General features: G+C 34.1%; 1 protein-coding gene across 13 annotated transcripts in view; it reads right to left on the bottom strand.

Annotated features, from left to right (window-relative positions):
- LOC6053082 (collagen alpha-1(XVIII) chain) overlaps positions 1 to 25628 on the bottom strand; it is a 590709-nt gene that overhangs the window by 26580 nt on the left and 538501 nt on the right. For 8 of the 13 annotated variants that reach the window (XM_038260484.1, XM_038260480.1, XM_038260482.1 and 5 more), the window contains 3 exons: positions 20679 to 20693; positions 16606 to 16736; positions 6119 to 6298 (listed from right to left, as the gene is read on the bottom strand). In XM_038260484.1, the coding sequence (XP_038116412.1) occupies positions 6119 to 6298; positions 16606 to 16736; positions 20679 to 20693 (326 nt within the window). The remainder of the gene's footprint in view (positions 1 to 6118; positions 6299 to 16605; positions 16737 to 20678; positions 20694 to 25628) is intronic. The other 5 variants (XM_038260490.1, XM_038260488.1, XM_038260486.1 and 2 more) reach the window with 1 other exon arrangement.

Genomic DNA, 25628 nt, shown 5'->3' on the forward strand with positions numbered 1-25628 from the left:
ATCAGAAATTGCAAAATAAAAAAAAAATAAAATAATTAATGCTAAAAAATCCTGAATTTTTATAAAAATAAATTTGAATCATTTCAAAATAAAGATATTCAATAAAAAATATTCAAACATTTCAATAAATTATGTTTTTTTAATCTTAATTTTTTGATGCTTCAAATATTTTTTGAATTCTAGTGCAGACTGAGATTAGATTTACAGGAAAAATCTAATTGATTTATGAGTTCTTACATACAGTTTTCTTTACTTTTAATTTAGCAAGGTTTCTTAAATATAAAATTTCTAAACCATAAAATGTGCAGGATTTTGTTCCCAAGTCAAGATATTTCTTGAATAAACATCGATTCTAATAAATGGATACAATTCAAAAAAAGATTTCATTTGTGTTTTTTTTTTGTTTAGAAAGATACAGTGAATCTTTTCTATAACCAGCTCAACCAATTTACTTTTACATTATTTTCCTCCTTTATCTTTTAAAATCATATTGGTTGTCAACACTTATTTTAAAAATTAATTCAGTTTTGACAGTTATTTCAAAATAAAAAAAAGTAAATTGAAGATTTTAATTTGTTAATCGTGTTCGCATTTATAATTTTTATCGTGCAAGTTTATTTTTTATTTCAAAAAGATGTGTCTCAGGAACTAATAGACCAATCTCCAATAGTTCTTAGTCCTTACACGATAAGAACAATACAAATTTTGCTTGAAGTTGCTGTTATATCATTTTCATTGAAAATACTTGCTAAACAGTTTGTACACTATTTTCAATAAATTTGATAATGTTAATTTTTGCGTTTTAATGAAATAAGTACTTCAAAGCTTACTGTGCATTTATTTTTTTTGCCGATAAAAAAATAAATTATTTCTATGAATTCATAGACTTTAAAATATGTTGACTCTGGATATCTCTGGATAAGAAAGTCTTTAAGCATTTTTTGATACTCGTTGGTTGAAATTTAACGGTTTATTCGATCGGATATTTTTTTTTTGTAATTTCAAAGATAAGCAACACTGAAACGATACATTGAAATTTTATTTAAAAATTACCTTTTATTAAGATCTGTTTTTTTCATTTGTTTCAATTCTCAAATTCTGAAACAATTTGCTATATAAACCGTGATGGTCCATCCAAAAATTATCCGATCGAATAAACCGTTAAATTTCAACCAACGAGTATCAAAAATGCTTAAAGACTTTCTTATCCAGAGATATCCAAAGTCTACATATTTTAAAGTCTATGAATTCATAGAAATAATTTATTTTTTTATCGGCAAAAAAATAAATGCACAGTAAGTAATCACTGTGACACAGCCTATAACATAAATCCAGACGGTTTAAAATTTGATAGTTAAAATTTACCAGTTTGTTCGTGGGGTTTTCTCTCAGTATAAAGTACAAAAATATAATACTTATGGTTTGATAAATCGATATTTTTTCAGGATTTTTTTTTATTTCAAATTTTTTATTCAAGTTACGTAAATTTTAAATTTAGCGACAATATTTCACGAAATTCAATTACAATTAAAAAATTCAAGAAAATGTAAAAAAAAACACTTTCTTCTCTACTCCTTTAATACAAACTAGCTGTATGAACAAAGAAAAACTCTTGACGAAGAAGTTTCTTCAATAAAGACATTGAAAACTAAAGAAGAAAATCTTTTAAAACATTTTTGCACACATTATTTTACAATTTTACAATTCATCTTAATAATTATACCATAAACCAAGTGATGGTATAAATAGTTTGCTGGTTTCTATACTCTTTGAATTTTTGCACCCAAGCCCCCCCCGAACAAAAATCCTGGCTACGGCCCTGGACCTGGACATCATTTTCATTGAAATATCTTAGATCCGGCCTCCAAAAAGTGTATAAATAACACTTAAGTGCTAATAACTTTTGATAGGGTTGTCAGATCTTCAATGTTTTAGGCTCATTGGAAAGGCCGCTTTAATACCTTTCTGACAATTATTATTACATTATAGGTTTTCTAGCAAAAACCACCCTTTTTACAATCTTCCGGACTTACGCCAAAATCGTTTTTTTAGCATAATTTTTGAAGTGCTTAACTAAACTTGCTGATTTCAAATAGAGACCTATGGGACCCCAAGACTGATCGAATGAGACTAATACGGTCAAAATCCGTTCATCAAATCCGGAGATAATCGAGTGACAATTTTTTATCCACCCACCTACACACATTCACACAGAAATTTGCTCAGAACATGATTCTGAGTCGATATGTGTACGTGAAAGTGGGTCTACGAGGTCTAATTAATAAGTTCATTTTTCGAGTGATTTTAAAGCATTTCCTCAGTAAGGTGAGGAAGGCAAAAATGATACACGGTAAAAAAAAGTTGATTTTTAACTTAACTGTTTGTCACCAAAACTTTCGATTTTACGCACTATTATAACATTGTAAATCGGACCATTAGTTTCTGAGATATCGACGTTAGAAATTGATGGGTTGTTTGTGTGAGACTTGGAAAACATCAATTTTTATGTTTTTTAACCTTTGCATGGTAATATCTCAGCAGCTAAGGGTCGTATCAACAAAGTTCAAAAGGCAAAATATAGAGGATTTTCTCAGCCTTTCAAAAATATTTTTTTTCAAAAGTGAACAAACATGTGCACTAGTTTAAAAACATGGAAAACTGCGACTTTTTTTAAAACAGTTTTCTAAGAATGGCTATAATTTCGTTAAAGTACTTTTTGATTGAAAATTTGATTTTACATCGAAAAACTAACTTAATCCACCTACATTTGAACCATTATACCCAAGTAGCACATTTGTTCGCCGAGATATTTCCGAACTGGGTATTGAACTCATTTACTATGTTTTCCGAACGTCCCCGAGATCTTTTGAACGCTGGAAAAAGCGCACGTTTTTCTGTTGTTGAACATCTCTTCATCTGCTAGAAAAGTGCGGGTTTTGATTTAGTTTTGCAAGTGCAAGTCATGCTTGCATAGAAAACGTTTGTTAAACATGTCATATGAACTTTAGACCATTATATTCTGAACCGGGTTAGGTAAACGTTGTTAGAACAGTTTAACAACATCCTGCCCTTCAGATTAAGAAGTGAGTTAGGCAAACGTTTTGGGAACCGTTCAAGAACATATCGTGGCAGACAAGAATGTGAAAGAGGTTTTTCATAAAATATGTCTCGGGTGTTCAATAGGGGTTTTTTTTCTTTATTGAATACTTTATTTGTGAGTAAAATGTTACTTTACGATAGTTTAAATACTAATAAAAATATCAACCATAAAAAATTATTCAATTTCATTAGTATGGTTTTGAGATCATTTTTAATTTTAATCATGTTTGAGTGCTAATTAACATCGCCTGCTACTACTCTGCTGCTGCTGCTGGTTCCCGGTGCTGCATTTTCAGTTTTCCTTTTTGATGAAGAATCCGCAGGGCAAGTATCGAACCCAAGATCTCTCCAAATGTCAAGTCCGGGCGCGCGTCTGCATCTTTCCACGAGGGGTTATGTTGGATGAGCAGATCTAAACGTCAATAAAAAGTCTGAGGTCTTCTAGGTTTTGCCAAGTTCATTAACAGTTTGTCAAAACTTCTTTTGAACATTAGCTGTTTCTATTTTTATGAACTATCTGTGCTTGTTTCGTCAACATGTTCTTGTTCGGTTTTTAAAATACGAACGCGAACTACCCATAAACAACTTGTTTACGAGAAATCCCAGCTGAAACCAAAGGTTACATCTACTATGTTATCATGTTTAGCAACTGAAATGAAACATCATGTCTGCAAATGTAATTTTGCTTCTCGAGTTTTCAAAGCATGTTTCATTTAAGTCAGAATTAACTTCAAAATGAACTATTCGTAATCCGTTGCTAGATTTGGCATTTGTGTTACACAACCGTGTTGATTTATAGTTTTTTGATCAAAATGTGAACAAATGACCAAATTTTATGACACTTGTTCAATAATTAACGTATAAAAACGCTAGTAAAGCAATTGATCAACAAAAACAATAAAAACGATGTTTTACTTGCTACTTGGGTAGCCTTACCTCAGGTGAGGAAGACAATGAAGTTGAAAAATTTTTGCGACCAATATTTCGATTTTTTGAAAAAAATCAGTATTGATTCAAAAATTCATAGCTCGGTCAAAGATTTTTTGCACAACCTGAAAATTTCTGAAGAGTTGGCATTTAATGTCCTTTAAAACATAAAAAAATGAAAAAATTAAAGAAGTGTTTTTTTTTGCAAATCAAGTTTTAGTGACACAAAGTTGAATCAAAAATCACCAAATTTTTTTAACGTGTATCATTTGTTTTCAGTGTAGTCCTTATCCATACCTACAACTTTGCCGAAGACACCAAATCGATCAAAATTTTTTTTTCAGATGATACAGATTTTTGATATTTTCATTCATCATATTTGTATGGACCAAATTTGCCAAATTTGTATGGAAATTTATATGGACAAACCAATGATACAAAATGGCTTCTTTGGGCATACCAAAGGCACCAAAAAAGTTTCAGCCGGATTAAAAAACACAAAAATTAAAATTCAAAAAATATCAATTTCGTAGAGAAATGCTCAGTAGGCTGCTTATGAAAAATGCGAGAGCTTAAATAATAATTGAGTAATATCTTTTCTAAATACAAATTTACATCCCTTAAATAACCTTGATGGAATGCGGTCTACTTACTTTAACAACCTTAATTTTTAATTTATATTCTGTTACTGCTAGTGTTTACTAGTCTTGAATTTTCATTTCTTTTGTCGCAGATAAATTTTAAACATTTTGCCTCAATATTAATAAGTATCAAAATTCCCGGGAATCTTGACCAATTTTGCCAATTCCACGGAAATTCCTGCTCGGCACCCTCTAATTGTTGGATTCTAGAGAGTAAATTTTCTGTCAGGTGTGATCAGGTGGTTAAGCAAAACAAATTTTGGATATAAATGCTATGGTATCATGTTTTAAAAAGAGGTTCAATGGATCTCGGTTGATTTCTTAAAATGATTTCATAGCAATCAAATCTTATTTTTGCATATTCAATACAGACGTGAAATCAACTAAAATGTAATTTTGTCCATTGGAGTGTGTCTGGGAGCCCAATTCTCATACCACGAGATATCAACAGAAAAAAAAAAATCTTTAAAATGTGTATTTATGGACTGCGATACTCAATTGTATAGTGCTTCAATGGAGAATTTTCAATTTTCAAATCATTGAAAATCTAGAAAACTACTCAGTAATGTTAAATTTGCTGTTTTATTACTTCCTTCTCTGCGTAAGCCTTCAACTACACGTGTAGTTTCACCCAAAAATAACCTCGAAACAGGACACGGACACGTGAAGAAAAAAAGTATCCGCCCATCACAAAGCAAATAAATATATCTGGCACGTGTAAGCCGATAATACAACCGCAAATACCCAATCTTGGACATGTCATCCGAGGATGCGCACATTTGGCCGTTTTTTTTGCCTCCGCTCCCTGTGGTGGACCACCTTCTGGCTGGGAGCTTTATCGCCCTTTTTTTTTTCTTCCTCCCTAAATTCCGGTGTGGGTAGGGGCGGTGGGGTGGTGTGTGATCTAATATATTATTCGTATCATAATTTCCAATTTATTACCGGAGCAAATGGACACAATTTGTTTGAGTGTCACAACCGCACACATGTGGGAATGGTAGGTACTGTGGAAAGCTATTCGATTTCGTTCATGCGATGTTCATTTTCTGATAGAGTCCGAGATTGAATTTGTATTTCCGCAATTGAATTGGTTTGGCAGTATGGCTTTGAATTGAGCAAACCTGTTTTTGAAATCAAATATTTGATTGATTTTACGCCACAACTGTTATCGTTGTCAATTTACTAATCTGCGAGAATCGATTTGTAATAAAGAGGTAATTTGTAGTAGTTTGTAGTTGGAATCCCACAGGTTTGAAATATGCAGTGCAAGTCCACTGGCTTATATTATGGTATTATTGCTTAGCATAACAATATTAAATTAATCAATGTAAATTCATAATTTTCATGTGTAATTCAATTTTTTCAATAGACATAAACTTGATACAATGAAGTTGATCTGTAAATTCAACCAATTTAATGGAGACGCATGGTGATTCAGATGGATAACTTACCAGGTTATGTCCGTGAGGACGTTCTTCCCGTTGAAGCTGTATATCCGCGGGGCCTGCGAGAAGAAGCCACCCTGGCCGTTGAAGATTCCGTTCCACGAGTTGAACAGGACGTCCCCCCGGGTGTTGACCACCGGCAGCTCACGGTCCGCTATCCGCACGATCGAGTCGACGTTCTGGATTCTGTGGGTTAAATTAGGTCAAAATTGTTGCATTAATAATTGATGATTATGTTAACTGTTTTTTTAAGATCCTGATGGTAATTGTTTTGAAAGTCTTTCTCAATAAACGCAAATGAATGAAATCGTTTATCATATCATATCACATTTCCTTCAATGCAAATATTTAAATTTCACCATCTTCCATCATAAGCTCATTATCAATTCATGAACTCAGCAGGGCCATAATAAACTCTTTCCAAAAGCCCGAACTCTTCGGTGCGTTTATTATTCCAGTTTCGCCATTGAGCGAGCAGTCAACAATAAAATATATTTCTCGTTACTGAAAACTTTTCATTCGAGGAGGGGAAGGAGGGCGTACACAAACATCGTCATCGTTACTGATGCTGGTGGGCCAAACGCAATTTGCACATCTTGCACTTGGCTGCACTTTGTTGCTGCTTTTTAATTGCACGCTCCTGATGCTGGGGTTTTTCCATTGTTGGATTACGGAGCGGGTGGCATTGTGTTGGCATTAAGTTGCAAGTTGCTCAGGAACCACAATTATTGTGCTTGGGATCTTTCGGTCCAGGAACGAGCCATTCACGGTGCAACCGGGTGAGGCAAAAACGCATAACGAGGTGAAGTTATGGTAACGTATTTTAATGGTACTGATGAGGAAATTAATGAACTAATTTTTAAAATCAAACAAAACATTGTTTAAGATCATATGCATAAATATTAGAATTAGTACATCATTACAGTTCGATTCTTTGAAAAATATATCATTTTATAGCAAACTGTCCATGTCTAAAGATATGCAGTGGATAATTAGTGAATAATTTTAAAATATTGTAACTGTTAGAGCAATGTTCGATGAAAAGTCTATTTATTTAAACAATTTCAAATTAAAAAAGTGCTTGTGATTTTTTTTCCGTTTACTTTTCATATCAGAAAATGATTTTAAAGATTTTTTCAAAATTCATATTTGTCATTAGAATAAATAGGGCATGCATTTTTATCGAGCTCCTAATATTGGATCATCTGCATTTTTACGTTTGATTATTAATTGAAATTTGATTGATTATTTTAACCACATTTTGAAAGAAAACGTTACTTTCCTTTTTGCGTTTCAAAATTTTTGTAATTGTCTGCTATACAACTTAGTAGAACATTATTACACTCTAAAAAATAACCCTGCAAAGTTAGAAAAAAACACAAAATTTTAAAATGAACAATTTTGTTCTAAATGAAAAAAAAAAACTCTCCTGGATTAATGTAGATTCGAAAAGTACATAAAATTTCCCTTAAAATGACATGATTAAAAAAAAACAGAAGTTACGGAAAATGGTAGGGTTTAAAAAAATAGAGTTTTTAGATGAAAAGTACGTTTTTTTCGGAATTTTGAGTACACCATCAAATCTGGCGTCCAATTTTTCATAGATGTCCCTTTGGCACCAAATTTCTATCTAAACACCGTTTCAGGCTGCAAATGATTGAAAAACACCTCTTTTTGCTTGTTCAAAAACCGAGATATCAAAAAACGAACCTTGGATTCGTGATCAGTAGGGTTAGCGAAATTTCACGATTTCGCGTACAGCGTGAAATCCGCGAAATGTAACGATTTTTCTCAAAATAATTTATTACACGTAAAAAGGATTAAAAATAATTTTATGAACTACTGTAGGATTACGCAAGTGAATACCCTGGTTTAATTGCTAATATAGGGTCAGTGATTTTTGACGATTTCGTAAACGGCGTGAAATTCTAAAATTTTATCAATTTTCACAAATATTTTTTGAAACAACAACTTAAAAAGCTTGAATATGTATGTATATTAAGTTGATATGAACCATTTGAAGAAATGTTCAGAATTTTTTTATAAACTAACTAAATTTGGTTATATTTTCATTCGCTGTAATAAAAATTTAACTGCTTTTTTATTTGAAAGGTATAATTTGGAAAAGATTTAAAAAATCAAACTTTGTTTTATTTAAAATAAAATGAAGAGTATTTTTTATCTCTGAAATCACATATGAAACATTTTAATTTTTTCAGAGTCATGTTTAAGTTTAACGATATTTGATTACTTTGGTGGATGATTCCCGTGAAAGCTAAAACATATTTTTTTGTTTCCTTTTCTCATTTAGAATAAAAATTTGGATTTTGCTAAAAAATATTGAAAAATAATTGATTTCAAGTTTACTTTTTGAAAAGTGAGCTAAAAATCTTAAAAAAATATGAATATAATCACTCTAATTTGCAATCCTCTTGCTATACAATAGGTAAACAAATCATAAACGAAGCAAACTAATGGTTCTGGTATAGAAAATACTTGGTGCGACAATTATGCGTAGAAGTGTCACGATGGGACAAACAGGCTTGATGTTGTTTTTAATGAGTTTCTAAACAAAGTTCTAGAATTATGTCTTTTTCTTAAAATATACGACAAACTAAACTTAGAAATGTCAAAAAGTCAAAATCGTCCAAAAATGACAAGGGACAATTATGCGTAAAACGGCAGTAAATGTCGCAGAAAAATCAATTTATTTTACTCATTTTGGCTGGACAAGATTGTTAAATCTTGCTTTGATATAAACCAGGTGGAAACTTTTATGAAAATTAGGAGATTTCTCAAATTCAGTGATTTTTTTAAAAGTTTATTGAAGAATAATATACAATGCAGCATAAAAAGTAGTTTCTGTAATTTAAACAAAGGATTTCAATAGATATTTTAACATTTTTCACATTCCGCGAAATTTGCCTGAAATTTGGTGTTTTGAAATTGAGGTCCCCGTGAAATTCGCAATTTTCGAGCGTGAAAAATCCCTAAGCCTATTATTAGGTTATTAGGTTTTGAATTTTTGACTCTGCAAAGAAATAGATTATTTATCTGTTCGAGTTTAAGTTTTTTCAATCTTTTTTTATCAAGGCAGGCATCTTAAGGAATTCATTATTGGCAGTTTTGTAGAAAAACTGACCCTTTAGTCATTTCAGGTCGTAACACACAACTTAGAAAATAACTCTGTTTTATCGAAAATATTCATTTTTATAACGAATTGGGCAGAATTCTTATCAAAGAAAAACAAAATCACCTTCATGCGTTGCATTTTGGTAAGGATTGCTCTTTAGATAGCTAGACAATATTTATAGATTTTTGGATCAATTTCTCATACCAAAATGTTACATTTATTCGACAATGAATTAGAACGCATATTTCATATGGGTAATTCTCTACCAACTCACACGAAATCGGGAAAAGTTGCCCCGACCCCTCTTCGATTTGCGTGAAACTTTGTCCTAAGAGGTAACTTTTGTCCCTGATCACGAATCCGAGGTCCTTTTTTTGATATCTCGTGACGGAGGGGCGGTACGACCCCTTCCATTTTTGAACATGCGAAAAAAGAGGTGTTTTTCAATAATTTGCAGCCTGAAACGGTGATGAGATAGAAATTTGGTGTCAAAGGATCTTTTATGTAAAATTTGACGCCCGATTTGATGGCTGACTCAGAATTCCGAAAAAACGTGTTTTTTATTGAAAAAAACACTAAAAAAGTTTTAAAAATTCTCCAATTTTCCGTTACTCGACTGTAAAAAAATTTGGAACATGTCATTTTATGGGAAATTTAATGTACTTTTCGAATCTACATTGACTTTGAAGGGTCATTTTTTCATTTATAACAAAATTTTTCATTTTAAAAGTTAAATGTACTTTCCGAATCTACATTGACTTTGAAGGGTCATTTTTTCATTTAGAACAAAATTTTTCATTTTAAAATTTCGTGTTTTTTCTAACTTTGCAGGGTTATTTTTTAGAGTGTAATAATAATCTACAAAGTTGTAGAGCAGACAATTACAAAAATTTTGATATATAGACATAAGGGGTTTGCTTATAAACATCACGAGTTATCGCGATTTTACGAAAAAAAGTTTTGAAAAAGTTACTTTTTGGGTTTCTCTTTGTTTTGTCGTCCGTGTCTGTCGCTGGTGACCATGAACGGCTATGATCGATGACGACCAACTTTTTTAAAACTTTTTTCCGTAGTCTGGGTCAATGTAGATTCGAAAAGTACATTAAATTTCCCATGTTCCAAAATTTTTAACAGTCGAGTAACGAAAAATGGGAGAGTTTTTAAAAATTTTTAGTGTTTTTTTTTCAATGAAAAACACGTTTTTTCGGAATTCTGAGTACGCCATCAAATCGGGCGTTAAATTTTACATAAAAGTCCCTTTGACACCAAATTTCTATCTCATCACCGTTTCAGGCTGCAAATTATTGAAAAACACCTCTTGTTTCGCATGTTCAAAAATGGAAGGGGTCGTACCGCCCCTCCGTCACGAGATTTCATAAAACGGACCTCGGATTCGTGATCAGGGACAAAAGTTACCCCTTAGGACAAAGTTTCACGCAAATCGAAGAGGGGTCGTGGCAACTGCTGTGTGAGTTGGCGGAGAATTACTTATATTCAAATCATGTCAAGATTGTGAAATTCCAAAAATATTTTTTTAAGATCAAAACACTAAAAAAAATAATTTTTGACATTAAAAATCGGATCCAAAGTATCCAAGATATTGCAAAATGAAAAACTTAGAATCAATCATTATTCTTAATTTTCTTTTTTTTTGCAAGGCTATATCTTAGAAAAGGTCGGATCAACAATGTAATCGCTTGATAATTGTGGAGAAATTTCTAAGCTTTTTGAAATATTTTATCCAAGCTTGACTTTTACTTTGAAATGGAATGGAATGGTTAGCCTTCGAAAAATCACCAAATTAAAATGGAGCTTTGATTAAGCAGAGAAATCACGGATTGTTTAAAAAAAAATGTTTTGGGTTGGTATTGCTCTGAATAGTCTATAACTTTTCAAAACACCAACGCTATTCCCGAGGTTCAGATTTTCGAATATTTTGATTAGCCTTTTTGTATGGACAGCCCCATCATTTGAATGGAAGCTTTTAAGGAGGAACCAATGGTGACTTTGACAATTTCTGTTTTTTTAACCTTATTTGAAATGTATTAACCCACCGGCAGTCGCATACGTGTACGTTGTAAGGGTTGTAAGGTTACTTCCGAAAGGTTAAGAGGGACTAATCTTAGCAGTTTGTATTTATTTGTTCGCTAGATTCATTCTTCAAATTGTGTCAATTTGTTGTTTGTGTCGCCCTCTCAAGCCGTCAAGCAACACTTGTAGCAAGATGTTGTTTGCGCGAAATATTTACATTCTAATTCCGACGGAGCGGGCCACTTTACATAAACCACCCTCGTAAAATTTACGTTACTGTAGTAATAATAACATTTACTACGTGCTCTCGCCCGAAAAGAACCCCTTCCCAGCGACGAAATTATGTTATTTAATGCTAGCATAAACCGCTCTCTCTCTTCACTTTTTACGACGGAGATGCAAATTCAATCTCCGCTTCCCAGCAGCAGCCGCCGTCAGTCCCGAAGGTGGTCACCACACCAGCCATGTAAAATCGTAAGGAAAAGCAAAACCGGTGTGGAGAAAATACATTTTCACCTGCTGGCTCTGGGACGACTTGCATCGCCGCCAACAGAGTTGCGGGGTTTTTTTTGCTTGTTTCGTCTAGCGCAAACATCCCTCACCGTTTGAGGTATCGCGTGTCGAACTAGCACGACTCGCTGCTGAATGCTCTCCTGGAAATCCATAAAATTTTCCTTTTTTCTAGGAACCTTGCTTGGGCGATGAACATTTTATGACCGTCCAATGATCGCACGAATTTCGAGTGACCGTTCGATTTAGTTGAATTGTTCTCTCGGAACAGGGGTTAATATTAAGTCCAAAGTTTTTCGGAACTTTTCCTATACCTTGTTTCAATAATTAAAATTACTGTTTTTCAAAACATTGACTACAACAACAATATTAAAGTCACACCTCATTACGGTACCCCTAGCTATATGGACAACCCACGGCATACCGTAGCGTTGAGGTTTTCGGCATGCTCTTGCTATATGCACGTTTGGGATATCGAATTGCATAATAGATCCCCGCGAAAAGCAAGGCAAATCAGGACAAGTATCGCAGCAGAACCGGGACAGTACGACGTGCTCCAGCTCCAGTATCCCGTCCAGGTAAAGAAAGCGAAAATTGAAACCTTTACCGTGTGGAAATCGCTCTCCTGATGTGCAGACTGCCATCAGCCTCGAACCTCGCAGACTTTTGCGCTGGAAGAAACGGTGGCGTAGCAGAAGTCGATGATGATTGCAATGATGCTGGGAATTCGATGAATAATAAAGGTGCACAAATGCATCACTAAGTTATTTAGTGCGACTGATGTAGTGTAGAGAGAGATCCATGGTAAATATAGAACAGCTCACGGAAAAGTGAAACGTTTTTAAGGGATGCCGTTTTCTTGCCATGTCTACACAGATTTTGTTGCCAGGAGGCATCACTATGGCTGTGTTGCAAATGTGCAATTTGCACTGATTTGCGGATATTTTCCGGAAGCAAAAAATGCAGTAATGCATAAAATAAAACGATTTCCGGTTAAATTTTCTCTTCCGGAAAGCCACAAGTTTCTTCAATTTTCATTTCCAGCTGCCCACAATTTCTTGGTCGTATTTCACGCGTGTATTTTGGGTTTTAAAAGTATTGACGTTTCAATTCTATAACTGTAAACTCTAAATAACTGTAAAAATCCTTACAAGGTCACCACAAGCCATACAAAGTTGTAACTGAGCAATTCTCTACCAAAACCGGAAATAGATTTTTTTTGTATATTTTTATTTGGCTCAAACATTGTGGGGACCTTCCTTATGACCAAAGAAGCTATTTTGTGTCATTGGTTCACCCATACAAGTCTCCATACAATTTTGGCAGCTGTCCATACAAAAATGGTACGTAAATATTCAAACAGATGTAACTTTTGAATGAATTTTCTGATCAATTTTGGTGGCTTCGGCAAAGTTGTTGGTATTGCTTAGAACTTTTGAGAAAAAATAGATACACAGAAAAAAAATTGCCGATTTTTTAATAACTTTTTTTTTACAAAAACTCAATTTCCCGAAAAACGTATTTCATTTATTTTCTAGATTTTTTTTATATGTTTTAGGGGACAACAATCTGCAACATTTAAGCCATAGAGAAGTATGGCCATAAAATTTATGATTTTTGAAAAAATAGTGATTTTTGAAAAAAAAAATCGAAATTTCATACAAAACGAAATTTGACATAATATTTTGTTTGTAAAATTGAATTTGCAATCAAAAAGTACCCGTCGATTTTTTGATAAAGGGCTCCACTTTCAAGATATAGCCACCGAAAGTTTGATTTTAGCGAAATATTTGCAGTGTTTCGATTTTTAAAAATAGTGACCATTTCAGAAAATATTTTTTTTTGAATGTTCAGAAAAGAAGATTGGTTGCTGAGGTACAGCGGCTTAAACAAAAAGGAACAGGATAAATGAAGTTTTCTAAGTCATACCCTAAAAACCCACCACATTCTAATGTCGATATCTCAGCAACTAATGGTCTGATTTTCAATTTCAAAACATTTTTTTCGATCTTTTCGAAAACAATATTTTAGATTTTTGAATCATACTAACACTTGAAAAGGGCGTAATATTGAATGTTTGGCCCTTTTGAAAAGTTAGTCTTGATTCAAAAAATCTTAAATATTGTTTTCGAAAAGATCGAAAAATTTCATAAATGTTTCATGTTTTAACATTGAAAATCGGACCACTAGTTGCTGAGATATCGACATTAGAAAATTGTGGGTTTTTTGGGTAAGACTTAGAAAACTTCAATTTTCCTGTTTCTTTTTGTTTAAGCCGCTGTATCTCAGCAACCAGAGTTCCAATTTTTAATGTCTCTTAGACAATTTCATAGCATATTTTGTGAACTTCAAACAAAAAAATATTTTCAGAAATATTTTCAACAATACCTACAACTTTGCAGAAGACACCAACTTGATCAGAAAATTCACTCAAAAGTTACAGCTGTTTAAATATTTACTTACCATATGTGCAGCTGCCAACATTGTATGGAGACTTGTATGGGTGAACCAATGACACAAAATAGCTTCTTTGGTCATAGGAAAGGGCCCAACAAAGTTTGAGCCAAATAAAAAAATATACAAAAAATATAAATAGCCGAAATCGGCCGATTTTGAAGTGAATTGCTCAACTTGCTTGCTGAAATTATTTTTCAATAAACTCTCTGGCTCTTCTCGATATCAATATTGCTCCAGCTGTCAGTAAAATTTTCAGTCCCTTCAATTAGCTTGCTTTATTTTTCGTTCTATAATTTGATAGCTCCCACTCTCGATGGTCCTTCCAATATCAGTGATGAGAGAGTCCACTGTATATGTAACTGAATGACTGTTAAGATCTGTGGTGATTATTTTGCTTAAAAGCAGCTCTCTACGAAATTGATCTTTTTTCAATTTTGTATTTCTTACTCCGGCTGAAACTTTTTTGGTGTCTTCAGTATTCCCAAAGAAGCCATTTTGTGCATATTTAGTTTGTCCTTATAATTTTCCATACAAATTAAGTAGCTTCCATCTTCGGAAAAGTTGGTGTAATCGGCAAAGTTGTAGGTATGGATAAGGACAACACTCAAAAAAATGATCCACGATGAAAAAAATTTGGTGATTTTTTATTTCACTTATGTCACTAAACTTGATTTGCAAAAAAAACACACTATTTCTATTTTATATCTACACCCAAAACTGGCAGCGCTAGTCCGAGAGAATGGTGGTCTCGAGTCGAGAGAATAGTGGTACCATTCACGGACGCAGAGAACACAGCTCGAGATGGGCGATAGAACTATTCTCTCGAGGTTCATTTGCAAAAAAAGTTCATCCGTCAAACAAAAAACCAAAAGTGTCGACAACGGGAATCGAACCAGAGACCTTTGCCAAACCAATCCAATGACTTAGCTGCCTAGGCCACCACAGCTTGGTGACCATGGAGAAGTCAGAAGTCGATGTATGACACTTGTTGGAGATTTATATGCACAAACTGGCAGCGCTAAGTTTTGGGTGAACTAACGAATGAACTCATTTGTTATGATGGTGTGAGTTGGTACCATTATTCTATCGATTTTGGCACTGAGCCCTCAATAAATTTTGAGAGAACGATTATCTCGATTCTGAATTTTGGGTGTATTATCTGATATGTTTTAAGGGACATCAAATGCCAACTTTTCAGAAATTTCCAAAACGGGCAAAAAATCTTTGACCGAGTTATGAATTTTTGAATCAATACCGATTTTTAATAAAACGAAATATTGGTCGCAAAATTTTTTTAGCTTCATTTTTCGATGTCAAATTTGCAATCAAAAAGTACTTGAGTGAATTTTTGATTAAGTGCATCGTTGTTAAGTTATAGCCATATTTAGGTAACTTTTTTTATAAAATAATCGCAATTATTAATTTTTATTTAGTGGCCATGTTTGTCCACCTTTGATTTTTTTTGAAATGCTGAGAAAACTCTCTATATTTAGTATTTTTAAACTTTGTTGATACGACCCTTAATTGTTGAGATATTGCCATGCAAAGGTTTAAAAAACAGGAAAATTGATGTTTTCTAAGTCTCACCCAAACAGCCCACCTTTTTCTTATGTCGATATATCAACAACTAAGGGTCCGATTTTCAATGTATAATTTGAAACATTCGTAAAATTTTCCGATCACAAAAGTTATCTAAAAATGGCTTTAAACGGTGCACTTTATCAAAAATTCACTAAAGTACTTTTGGATTGCAAATTCGATTATACATCGAAAATCATAACTTGGTCAAAGATTATTTGCCCGTTCTGGAAATTTCTGAAAAGTTGGCATTTGATGTCCCTTAAAACATATAAGAAAATTAAATAAAGTGTTTTTTAGCAAATCAAGCCATAGTGACAAAAAGTGAATTAAAAAATCATTTTTTTTACCGTGTATCATTTTTTCAGTGTAGCCCTTATCTATACCTACAACTTTGCCTAAGACACCACATCGAACAAAAAAAATCCTTCAAAAGATACAGATTTTTGAATTTTCATGTATTATTTTTCTATGAACAGCTGCCAAATTTGTATAGAAATTATATGGACAAACTTATGATGCAAAATGGCTTCATTGGACAAACCGAAGGCACAAAAAAAGTTTGAGCCGGATAAAAAACACATAAAAACCGAATGATCGAAATCTCAGAGAATTGCTCTAAAGGCATGTAATAATAATCGCTTCAGCGACATTCACTTATATGACCTTTTGACTTCAACAATTCCATCAAAACGGAACCGGAAAAGCCATCCAATCTTCGCTGTAATAATACTTCATAGAAAACAGACAACCATCATCGTCATGGGCGAGTGCTTGAACTTACCTCGCGGACAGGAACGCCCTGAACGTCCCCAGGAGACCGGCCCGGCGCGCTTGCCGGTAGCAGGCGAAGTCGATTCCGCGGATGCCCTGCAGGTCACCCGTGTACGGCTCGTTGAGGGCCGCCATCCGGAGCTGAATACGAAATGAACGAGAGAGATTAGCTTTCTGGTGTAAATAGAGAGAAACGGACTGGTCGACCCCCCTCGACAGGGCAAGGAACTTGGAGGTTAAGGTTGGAAGAATAGCATAGGTTTTCGTGACTTCAGGCTCATTCCAACCTCAGCTACAGTTCCTTGCAAAATCAGGACTTTGCTGGTAAATTGCTCGCGTCCCACGTGAGACTCGTTTACCAGCAAACGACCGGACGGAGGCTAAGCATGCAAATCACTAGGGGGGCAAAATTTTCTGCGATAAAAGCCGGAAAAATAATCAAATTATCATGACAAAACGAAGATAAGAGTGCTTCAACATACACCACTACTACATACAAGAGCAATCGAAAAGTATGAACCAGAGAAAGGAGAAAAAAAGCAAACGGAAAACGGTGATCGAACTCAAGTGGATGTGCATTCAAATTAGCTTGTTGTTCACACGTGTGTGACTAACCGAAACTGCACGTTTGAGGTTATGACTATAAAGTGAGAGACCAACTTGGATTGGGTTCAGAACATTCAACACCAGGGTGAAGAAAAATCATAAAAAATGAGTGTGTCGTCGTCGTTGTGCTGTTCTGTCACAGACAGGATTTTTATTATTTTTTTATTAAATTTTTAAGCTCGAATAATTCAATGTAATGCTAATGATGCATACCAATATTTCCGTGAAAAAAATCACCTTTTTATGAAACCTGATATAAAAAAATTGAACGATGTTTTTATTCACAAAAGTTACAGATTTGATCATTTAAAATGGTACGCAAATATTTGAAAATCTGTTACTTTTGAAATAATTTTCTGACTGATTTGGTGACTTTTGCAAAGTTGTAGGTATTAATAAACACTATTCAGGAAAAATAGGTTCACGGATTTTTTTTTGCCGATTACCTTTTTCATAATTAAACAATTTTCCAAAATCCGTATTTTTTAATTCTTGAATTTTTTTTATGTGTCAGGGACAAAAACCGCAACTTTTGATCCATTGAGAAATATGGACAAAGATTTTGAAAAAATAAATAAATAAATAAATTTTAGTCAGCAAATTTCAGTGACTCCAGCTTTTAATGTAAAATCCAATTTGCAATCGAAAAGTACTTCACAAGTTTTTTGATAATGTGCTTCGCTTTCAAAATATATTCTCCCCTCCCCCCCCCTCTTCAAGGTGTCCACGTTATTATGGTCTCATTGAAGGTTGATCCTCTGGTTGCTGAAATACGGTGAATGAAAGAAAGAAAAAATAAGAAAATTGAAGTTTTTAAAGTCTTATTCAAACATTCCCTATTTTTTATGCAAAAATCTCAGCATCTAATAATCAAATTTACAATGTTGAAAAATGAAACATTTGTACTGTATTTTGCTAGAAAAAAAAATATTTTGAAACCCTTCTCCGATTTTAATGAACTTTGTGGACATTTTATCCTAGGCTTATAGACGCCTTTTTTGTATATGGGACTTTTTTCTCGCTCCACAAGCTGAATATTGTTGGGCAAAATATGAGCAAAATCGGTCAACATTTTTGTCTGCAAGATGCGCTACTTCCATCCAAATATTCCCAAAAGTGTGATTCTCATTGGAAATGTAATGCTCTACAATTTTGTAGAACATATCAAAGCTGTAAAACTTGATCCTAAAAAGTTATCAGCGATTTCAAAAAGTCATTTTTGCATGAAAAACATTTTTTTCACCAACTTTTGGCTCGGGTATCAATGGGCTAATCTCAACCAATTTCGCTCAAAATTTGCACAAATGCTTAAAATAACCCAACCGTTTTCCGCTTGTGGAGCAGGGGGTCATTTTTTCTGGGCACCCTAATATGGAGCCAGTTGCTCTCGAGAATGTCATTTGCGAATGGCGTAAGTCATTCAAATTTTGTTGTATTTTATAATTCCAATATTACTATAGAGCCGTAGCATAGTATCAAAGTATTGTCGAAGAAAAACTTGTAGGAAATTGGGTCCTAAAATGAAGCTTGGATTTCTGATATTATTGTTTACAGCGATAAAGCTTATTTTTGTGAGTACAATGACCCTTTGTACGACCACATAGAGTTTAAAATGGATTTTTAAATCAATTTTGAAAAATTAACCTCGCGGTCCTTCTTGACAGAAAAGCTCCTACTTGACAGCTCGTTCCAAGGGGACCATAGTTGATCCATCGAAAAAATGTTGTCTTGTCAAAAAAAAATTCGCATTAGAATGAAAAAAAGTGATCAGAAATGGTTTTTAATCGTGTTTTTTACCATTGTACATAAAAATTTACATAGGGCTTTAGTACCCAATTTGACCATTTAAAAAAAACGTTGGTGGTTGGTGCCTTTCTCACATTCATGTTGTTTTTTTTGGTTGTATTTTCAAATTAATTTAAGAGTTTTAAAAAAAGAATTATTGAATTTTGTTTGATTTAATTTTTTAAATTTTTTTTCATTAATTTTTTTTAATTATTGTTTTTACCAGGACAGCAATTTTAAATTTTTTTTAACCAAATTTCCAAAATAATGGAGAAAGGGAGGGGGGGGGGGGGGGCTGTAATTGAATTTAAAAGTGCTGATATGCCAACATTAGGTGCACGATGGAATTTCATGCTGTCCCCCTAGTCTTAGTAAACAATGTCTTATGAGTTGAATATTTCAGTAAAAAGTTCGTGTAAATCTTTGTCGAGACAAAATGATGTATTCAGCAACATAATTAGTACAGATTTTTCCAGAAGAGACGCAGACACTGCTTAAGCAATGTGGCAACCGGGCGATACGCATGCAAGGAGGTGTGGCTGCCAATCCCCCGCGTGGTCAGACCAAAATCCCTACGCATGCTGCGCGACTCTCGCGCGTAGGCAAAAATCACCCTTTTTAGTAGCTACAATAAGCTTTTTCATGGCTTAACTTTAAAAGTACTTCACTAAACAGAATAAAATTTAATAGGGTCTTAGGGGACCCCAAAAGGAACAGCATAAGGCGGATCCAGCCAAAATCGTTTCAGCCAGTTCTGAGATGATCGCGTGAAAAAAAATATGTCTACACACATCCCCACAGACATTTGTTCAGAATTTGATTCTGAGTCGATAGGTATACGTGAAGGTATATCTGAGAGGTGTATTTAAGAAGTTCATTTTTCGAGTGATTTTATAGCCTTGCCTCAGTGAGGTGAGCCATTTATTTTTGCTATTTTTTGTGGAAATTGCTAACATATTATTTGAAAAAGCCTTTCGAAAAATGCAGGATGGTATGTCTCTCCTATAAAATACATAAATCATTTATAAGAGCTGTTTTTTTAAGTGGATTCGATTTTCCAGACAATTTACATTAAAGTCTTCGTAAACAAATGTTGAAATTGACGGGACTCAAACCCAGCACCAACAGTAAGGGATGGTACCTTAGCCCGCTCGGCCGTCAGACCCATGAAGAATGAAAAGGATAAACGTATCGGTGAGGTAGGTTTCCCATACTGATGGGCTACATATTTCAGGGTGTAATATTACATACAATTTCACAAAATATTGCAAAATTTATTTTACACACAGCTGGATCTTTTTCTGCTGTGTTACATAAAAAAATCGAATGTTTATAAAAAAACATCTTTTAGAAACCTTCATGTTAGTGTTTAAAAGTGTAACTTAAAAAACTTTGCCGAAGACTTTAAAACGATCAGGAAATCACTTTTTAAGACACAGATTTTATTTTTTTTGCATGAAAACTTGTGAAGAAAATGAATGGATGTGTATGATTCAAAACGGTTTCATCCAAATAAAACAAGAATAATCAATTCGCGACAAGACAGCACAACGGCGGCGATTCACGGGAGGGAGGGTGTTTTGTGTGTGAGTAATGTTTCCACGCAGAACTTCAAGCTTTGTTTTAGGTGGGTGGGGGTGGGTCAACCAGTAGGGGGAAGAAACACGCGCTGGAATAAATTAAGACTTTTACCATTTTTGGGTACCACTGTATGTGTGTGTGTATGAGCGTGAGAGTGGTAATGAAGTTTTATTTTCGGTGCAGTTTTCCACGCGTTTTTTTTCCGCCAGTACAGAGAAGGAGAACAAGTTTTGCATTGCAGATTTGTGTTTTTTTTTTCGTTTTTATCCACCAGGTTTAGTTTTTCAATTGTTGGTCGAGAGTGTTGAGACATAAATTGAGAAAGAAAAGTGAAAAGAAAGAAGATTGTAAAAAAAAACAAGAGAGAAACAAGAAAACCAGAGATAAGAAAAAAGTTGTTTCTCGTCGTTCACTTTGCCAGCAGTGCTGGGCAAGTTTTGGGTGGAAAATCGGTGCCATAAAAACGGAAGGAAAATGGTGGAAAGTGCACAGACAGACAGAGCCAGGGGCAGAGAGGTGTTGGATGTTGGGAAAGTGAGCAAATCTTGAGCCTAGTTGGGGCGAGGGGTGAGACGGGGATGGTCGTTATCTGGAACTGTAATTGCTGAAATTCAATTATTTTAATCGCGATTCTAATGACGGTGCCAGAATTTTAAACCCTCCGCCCTGAGATAATATCTGCTGTGCAGGAAAGTGACACGCACTGTGGTTGCAAATTTGGAAAAAAGTGTGCAAACTTAATGTTGTCAATAAAATTTAAATGGGCACAGTGGAGAATATTCGATTATTATTTAACAAAACAAACTTTTCATAAAAATAGGTGAAAATGTGTTTAAACATTAAATTATGTAACAAAAATGCATTTCCCACTGTTTCAAAGAACTGCGGTTCGTTACATCAGTAAGAGAAAAAAAAACTGCTCAAGAATGACTTTTCTCCTTTCGAGGGGCGTTTTTCTTATAGTAGAAGTGCTTTTTTCGCTGATGAAGGTGAAGATGCCCGATAACGCCCCTACTTCTCCCTCACGTGACACTTGAAGAAAAGTGGTTAGGAAAAGTATGCAACTTTTTTTCTTAGCTGCCCTTTGGGGTTTTAGAGGAGAGGGGAGGATCATAATCGTAATTGATCGTTGCTAATTGGAACGGTGGGGTGGCCGTGGGTGGCGACGACCTGTGATTGTGTGACTTTTGTGTGATAGTAAGATTACGGGAGTTGGTGAGGAAAGTGAAAAAAAAGAAAAAACTTCCCATGAAAGTGTCGATTACAAGCGATGACATAAAATTCAATGAAAGCAATGCTGTTATGAGTGGTGGTTTGGAATGAGCTTTTCATGTGTCAGGGTGATAATGAGAGAAGGAGATTAGATCTTTATTTGAGATTTTTTTTCCACTCCAATGGACCCATTAGCACCTTACACTGCTTGATTTATGGTGCCATTAATTTGAAAATGTAGTACTTGGCAAGTCTTTTTGCATGACATTTTTTTTGCTTTTTGATGACACTTCACATTAATGATGGTCTAATAGAGTTTAATGCGTTTAGGCCTAGCCACTTGAGCTCATTATTTCACTCTGATTCAAAAATGTTGATTTTTACCTTTTTCAGTATATAAATTTTGTAAAATTAAAGTACTTTTTTTTTTTCATTTTGAAGTAATTATCAAGTATAACACTTTTGTAACATAATTCGAAATAAAATCAAATTTATCTTATCTCACATCCTCAACCTGGCCAAGTTCCGACGTTTATTGCAGCACTCAAGTGACGCAATTATGCATCCAAACCGGCCATTAAATGAGCACTCAAAAAAGTGTCAAAAAGTGTTAAATTGCCACAGGCCTCTTCCCTCTCCCCTCGCCCTCCGACCCCCTCACAAAAAAGTTGACAAACTCCCCGATGACAGGTCCGCCGAGAGAAATCTGGCCAAAAAGTTGCCAATTGTCGCAGTCGCCGCCACCGCCACCGGGAAATGCTCCAAAAAGCCGGAAAAACAATTTCTGCTCATCTGGCGCTGGTGGCTTTGTGCACTGGAGAAAAAAAGCCATTATTCCAAGTCTCGAAGGAGCAGAACCGATTTGGGGCCGGGGTTTTCTCGCTCGCTCTGTTGTTTAGCCGAAATTTCCTTTTCGTGGCTAACCGCCCCGTGGACATCATTTGGAAGGAAAAAGTTTTAAGCTCTCTCTTCATTTGGTTGAGGATTTTTTTTTCTGTTGGCTCGGCAAGGTGGTCTTGAGGGTTCATTATTTTAAGAAAATTAATTTATTTAGAACGCAACAATCTTCAAAAGGTACATATTTGCAAAATTAAAACTGTTTTGTTTGTAAAGGCAACTGTTGAACACATTTTCTGAAATTTGCTTGTTTGTTCATGGGATATTTTCTGCCAACACGCACAGCATTTGCCGCAACTTCTCTTGGATTTGCGTGAAACCTTGATCTTAGGGTTAGTTTTAGTCCATGAATTAATTTCATCACGAATGTTATGTTCAATTTTTGATACCTTGTGACCGTGAAATTGCACGCCAAAAACTTCAAAACAAAAAAACTAATTTTAGTTATTCTCACTTTATATCATGATTTTGCGTTTCTTTAAAATTTACCCAAAAAAAGCGGAGAAAAAATTTGCTTAAAATTTAAATTTTCATTGGAAAATAAATTTTAATCTATTTAGGCTGGTACAAATATTTTTAAAAGTTTTTGTCACCCCCCCCCTTCAAAATTGGCCCGAAAAATCAGGGGGCAAAAAAAATATTTTTACAATAAACTTCAAAATTTCGATGAAAATTCAAGTGCAACCAGCTGAAATCAAATTAAAATACTTTCTCCTGCGTTTAAAATCATTTTTAGCATGTTTGGGTTTGTTAAAAAATCTTAAGATTTTTTGAAAATTTTCGATGCAAAATCTTTTTTTTTCGATACAATTTTTGTTTTTGTCAGATATTAGATTTTTTGAAAACTAATGATTGAAAAACAACTGAACTAGTGTAAAATGCATTTTAAAACACTTTTTTCATTGAAATGTGAAGACTATGGCTTGTTATTTAAATTTTTATATTTTTGTATTTTTTTAACCCCCACCCCACCCTTGACCTTGGCCAGGGCCGAGGGACAAAAACTTTTTTAAATATTTGCATCGGCCTTAGAATACATTGTATAAAGCTTTATTTCTGAAAAGTTTGATTCAATGAAATGCGGACCTTGGATACTTTTTGCTCAGGCCATTGAAATTTTTATCTAAGGTCACCCCCCTCAAAAATTTCCTTAAAAAATCAGGGGGCAAAAAATAGCGATTGCCAATAATTTCAATATTGACTGAAAAAAAATGCTTAATCACTTTTTTAAATTTTTGTATTTTATATTTAACTTTGTTGGGGACTTTCCTAAGACTAAAGAAGCCATTTTGAGTCATTTTTTCAGCCATACAAGTCTCCATAAAATTTTGACAGCTGTTCATACAAAACTGCTACGTAAATATTCGAAAATCTGTAAATTTTGAAGGAATTTTCTGATCGATTTGGTGTCTTCGAAGTTGTAGGTTCTGATAAGAATTATTCAGAGAAAATAGGTACTTGGAAAAAATTGCGATTTTATGTTTACATTTTTATTTCAAAAAATAGATATTAAAAATCAGTACGATTTTATTTTTATTTTTTTAATGTTTTGAGGGACTAAAAATCGCAACATTTGAGCAATAGATAAGTATGGACAAAAATTTTGCAATCGACAAGAACTTTAATGATTTTTTGATAAATTGCACCGTTTTCGATTTTTTTTAAATAGTGGCCATGATTGTCCATTTTTTTAGGAGCGGCCGTGGTAGATTGTTTACGGTGTTCGCTTTATAAGCAAGGGATCCTGGGTTCGATTCCTTTCTGCTCCCAACGAGATAGTTAAGGAAATATAAATACTTGAAACTCTGAACATGATCGAAAAATCCAAGTCGCTCGCGAGCCGAGGTTCGATCTCCCGTCCTTTGTATTGGAAAGCAAAACTGCAAATCATTATGTCATCACGGCTTGGTGAGCTATGACTGGAATCAGGAATACTGTTACTAATAAAACTATATACGCGATGGGTCTTGGTCCATTTGAAAAAGGTTCGGAAGCTCTAAATAACGTTTGAATCCGATTGGTGCAAACGTTCTTTAGCGCGGGGCTTATCGATTCAAGTTAAAATATCACGCGCACGGCTGGCCTGCGTAGAACTGATTCACCGGAGCTCGGCAGAGCTAACACCATCCAAATGCCTATGCGAGATATTTGCAAGTATAGAATGAAACATCTTTAAAATTCATGGAAACAACTCAATTTGTAAGAACTAACCGCGTGGTTCCGTTTGGTTGGTTGCACACAGACATGCACACACAGTGTCTATGATTGTCCATCCGCTTACATATTTTTTCGAAAAGTTCAGAAAATTTTCAATATAATTGACTAAGAGACATTGAAAATTGAACTTCTGGTTGCTGAAATGCTGCGAATAAAAGAAAAACAAACAAGAAATTGAAGTTTTTGAAGTCTAATTTCATCATTGCCACATTTTCACAATATATCTCCGCAACTGATCAAATTTTCAGTGTTAAAAAATGAAACATTTGTGAAATGTTATGATCCTTAAGAAATTTTTTTTTAAATGTTGGAATCATGACTAATATTTTAGAAGGGCCAAACATTCAATATTACACTCTTTTAAAATTGTAGTCTTGATTCCAAAATTTGACAAACATTTTTTTTTCTAAAGAATCATTAAATTTCACAAATGTTTCATTTTCGAACATTGAAAATTGTACCATTAGTTGGTGAGATATTGTCATTAAAAAATGTGGGAATGTGTGGATGAGGCTTAAAAAACTTCAATTTTCTTGTTTGTTTTTCTTTTATTCGCTGTATTTCAACAATCAGGGGGCAATATTCAATGACTCTTAGATAATTTTATTGGAAAATATTTTCGGGAGTAGACAATTGTGGCTACTACTTTCGAACTTCGAAAAATTTAAAAAAATTCACTGAAATTTTAATTTTAAGTGGCTGTAGTTTGAAAACGGTGCGCTTTATCAAAAAATC

This window comes from Culex quinquefasciatus, chromosome 3, assembly GCF_015732765.1.
Source record: "Culex quinquefasciatus strain JHB chromosome 3, VPISU_Cqui_1.0_pri_paternal, whole genome shotgun sequence".
NCBI lineage: Eukaryota > Metazoa > Arthropoda > Insecta > Diptera > Culicidae > Culex > Culex quinquefasciatus.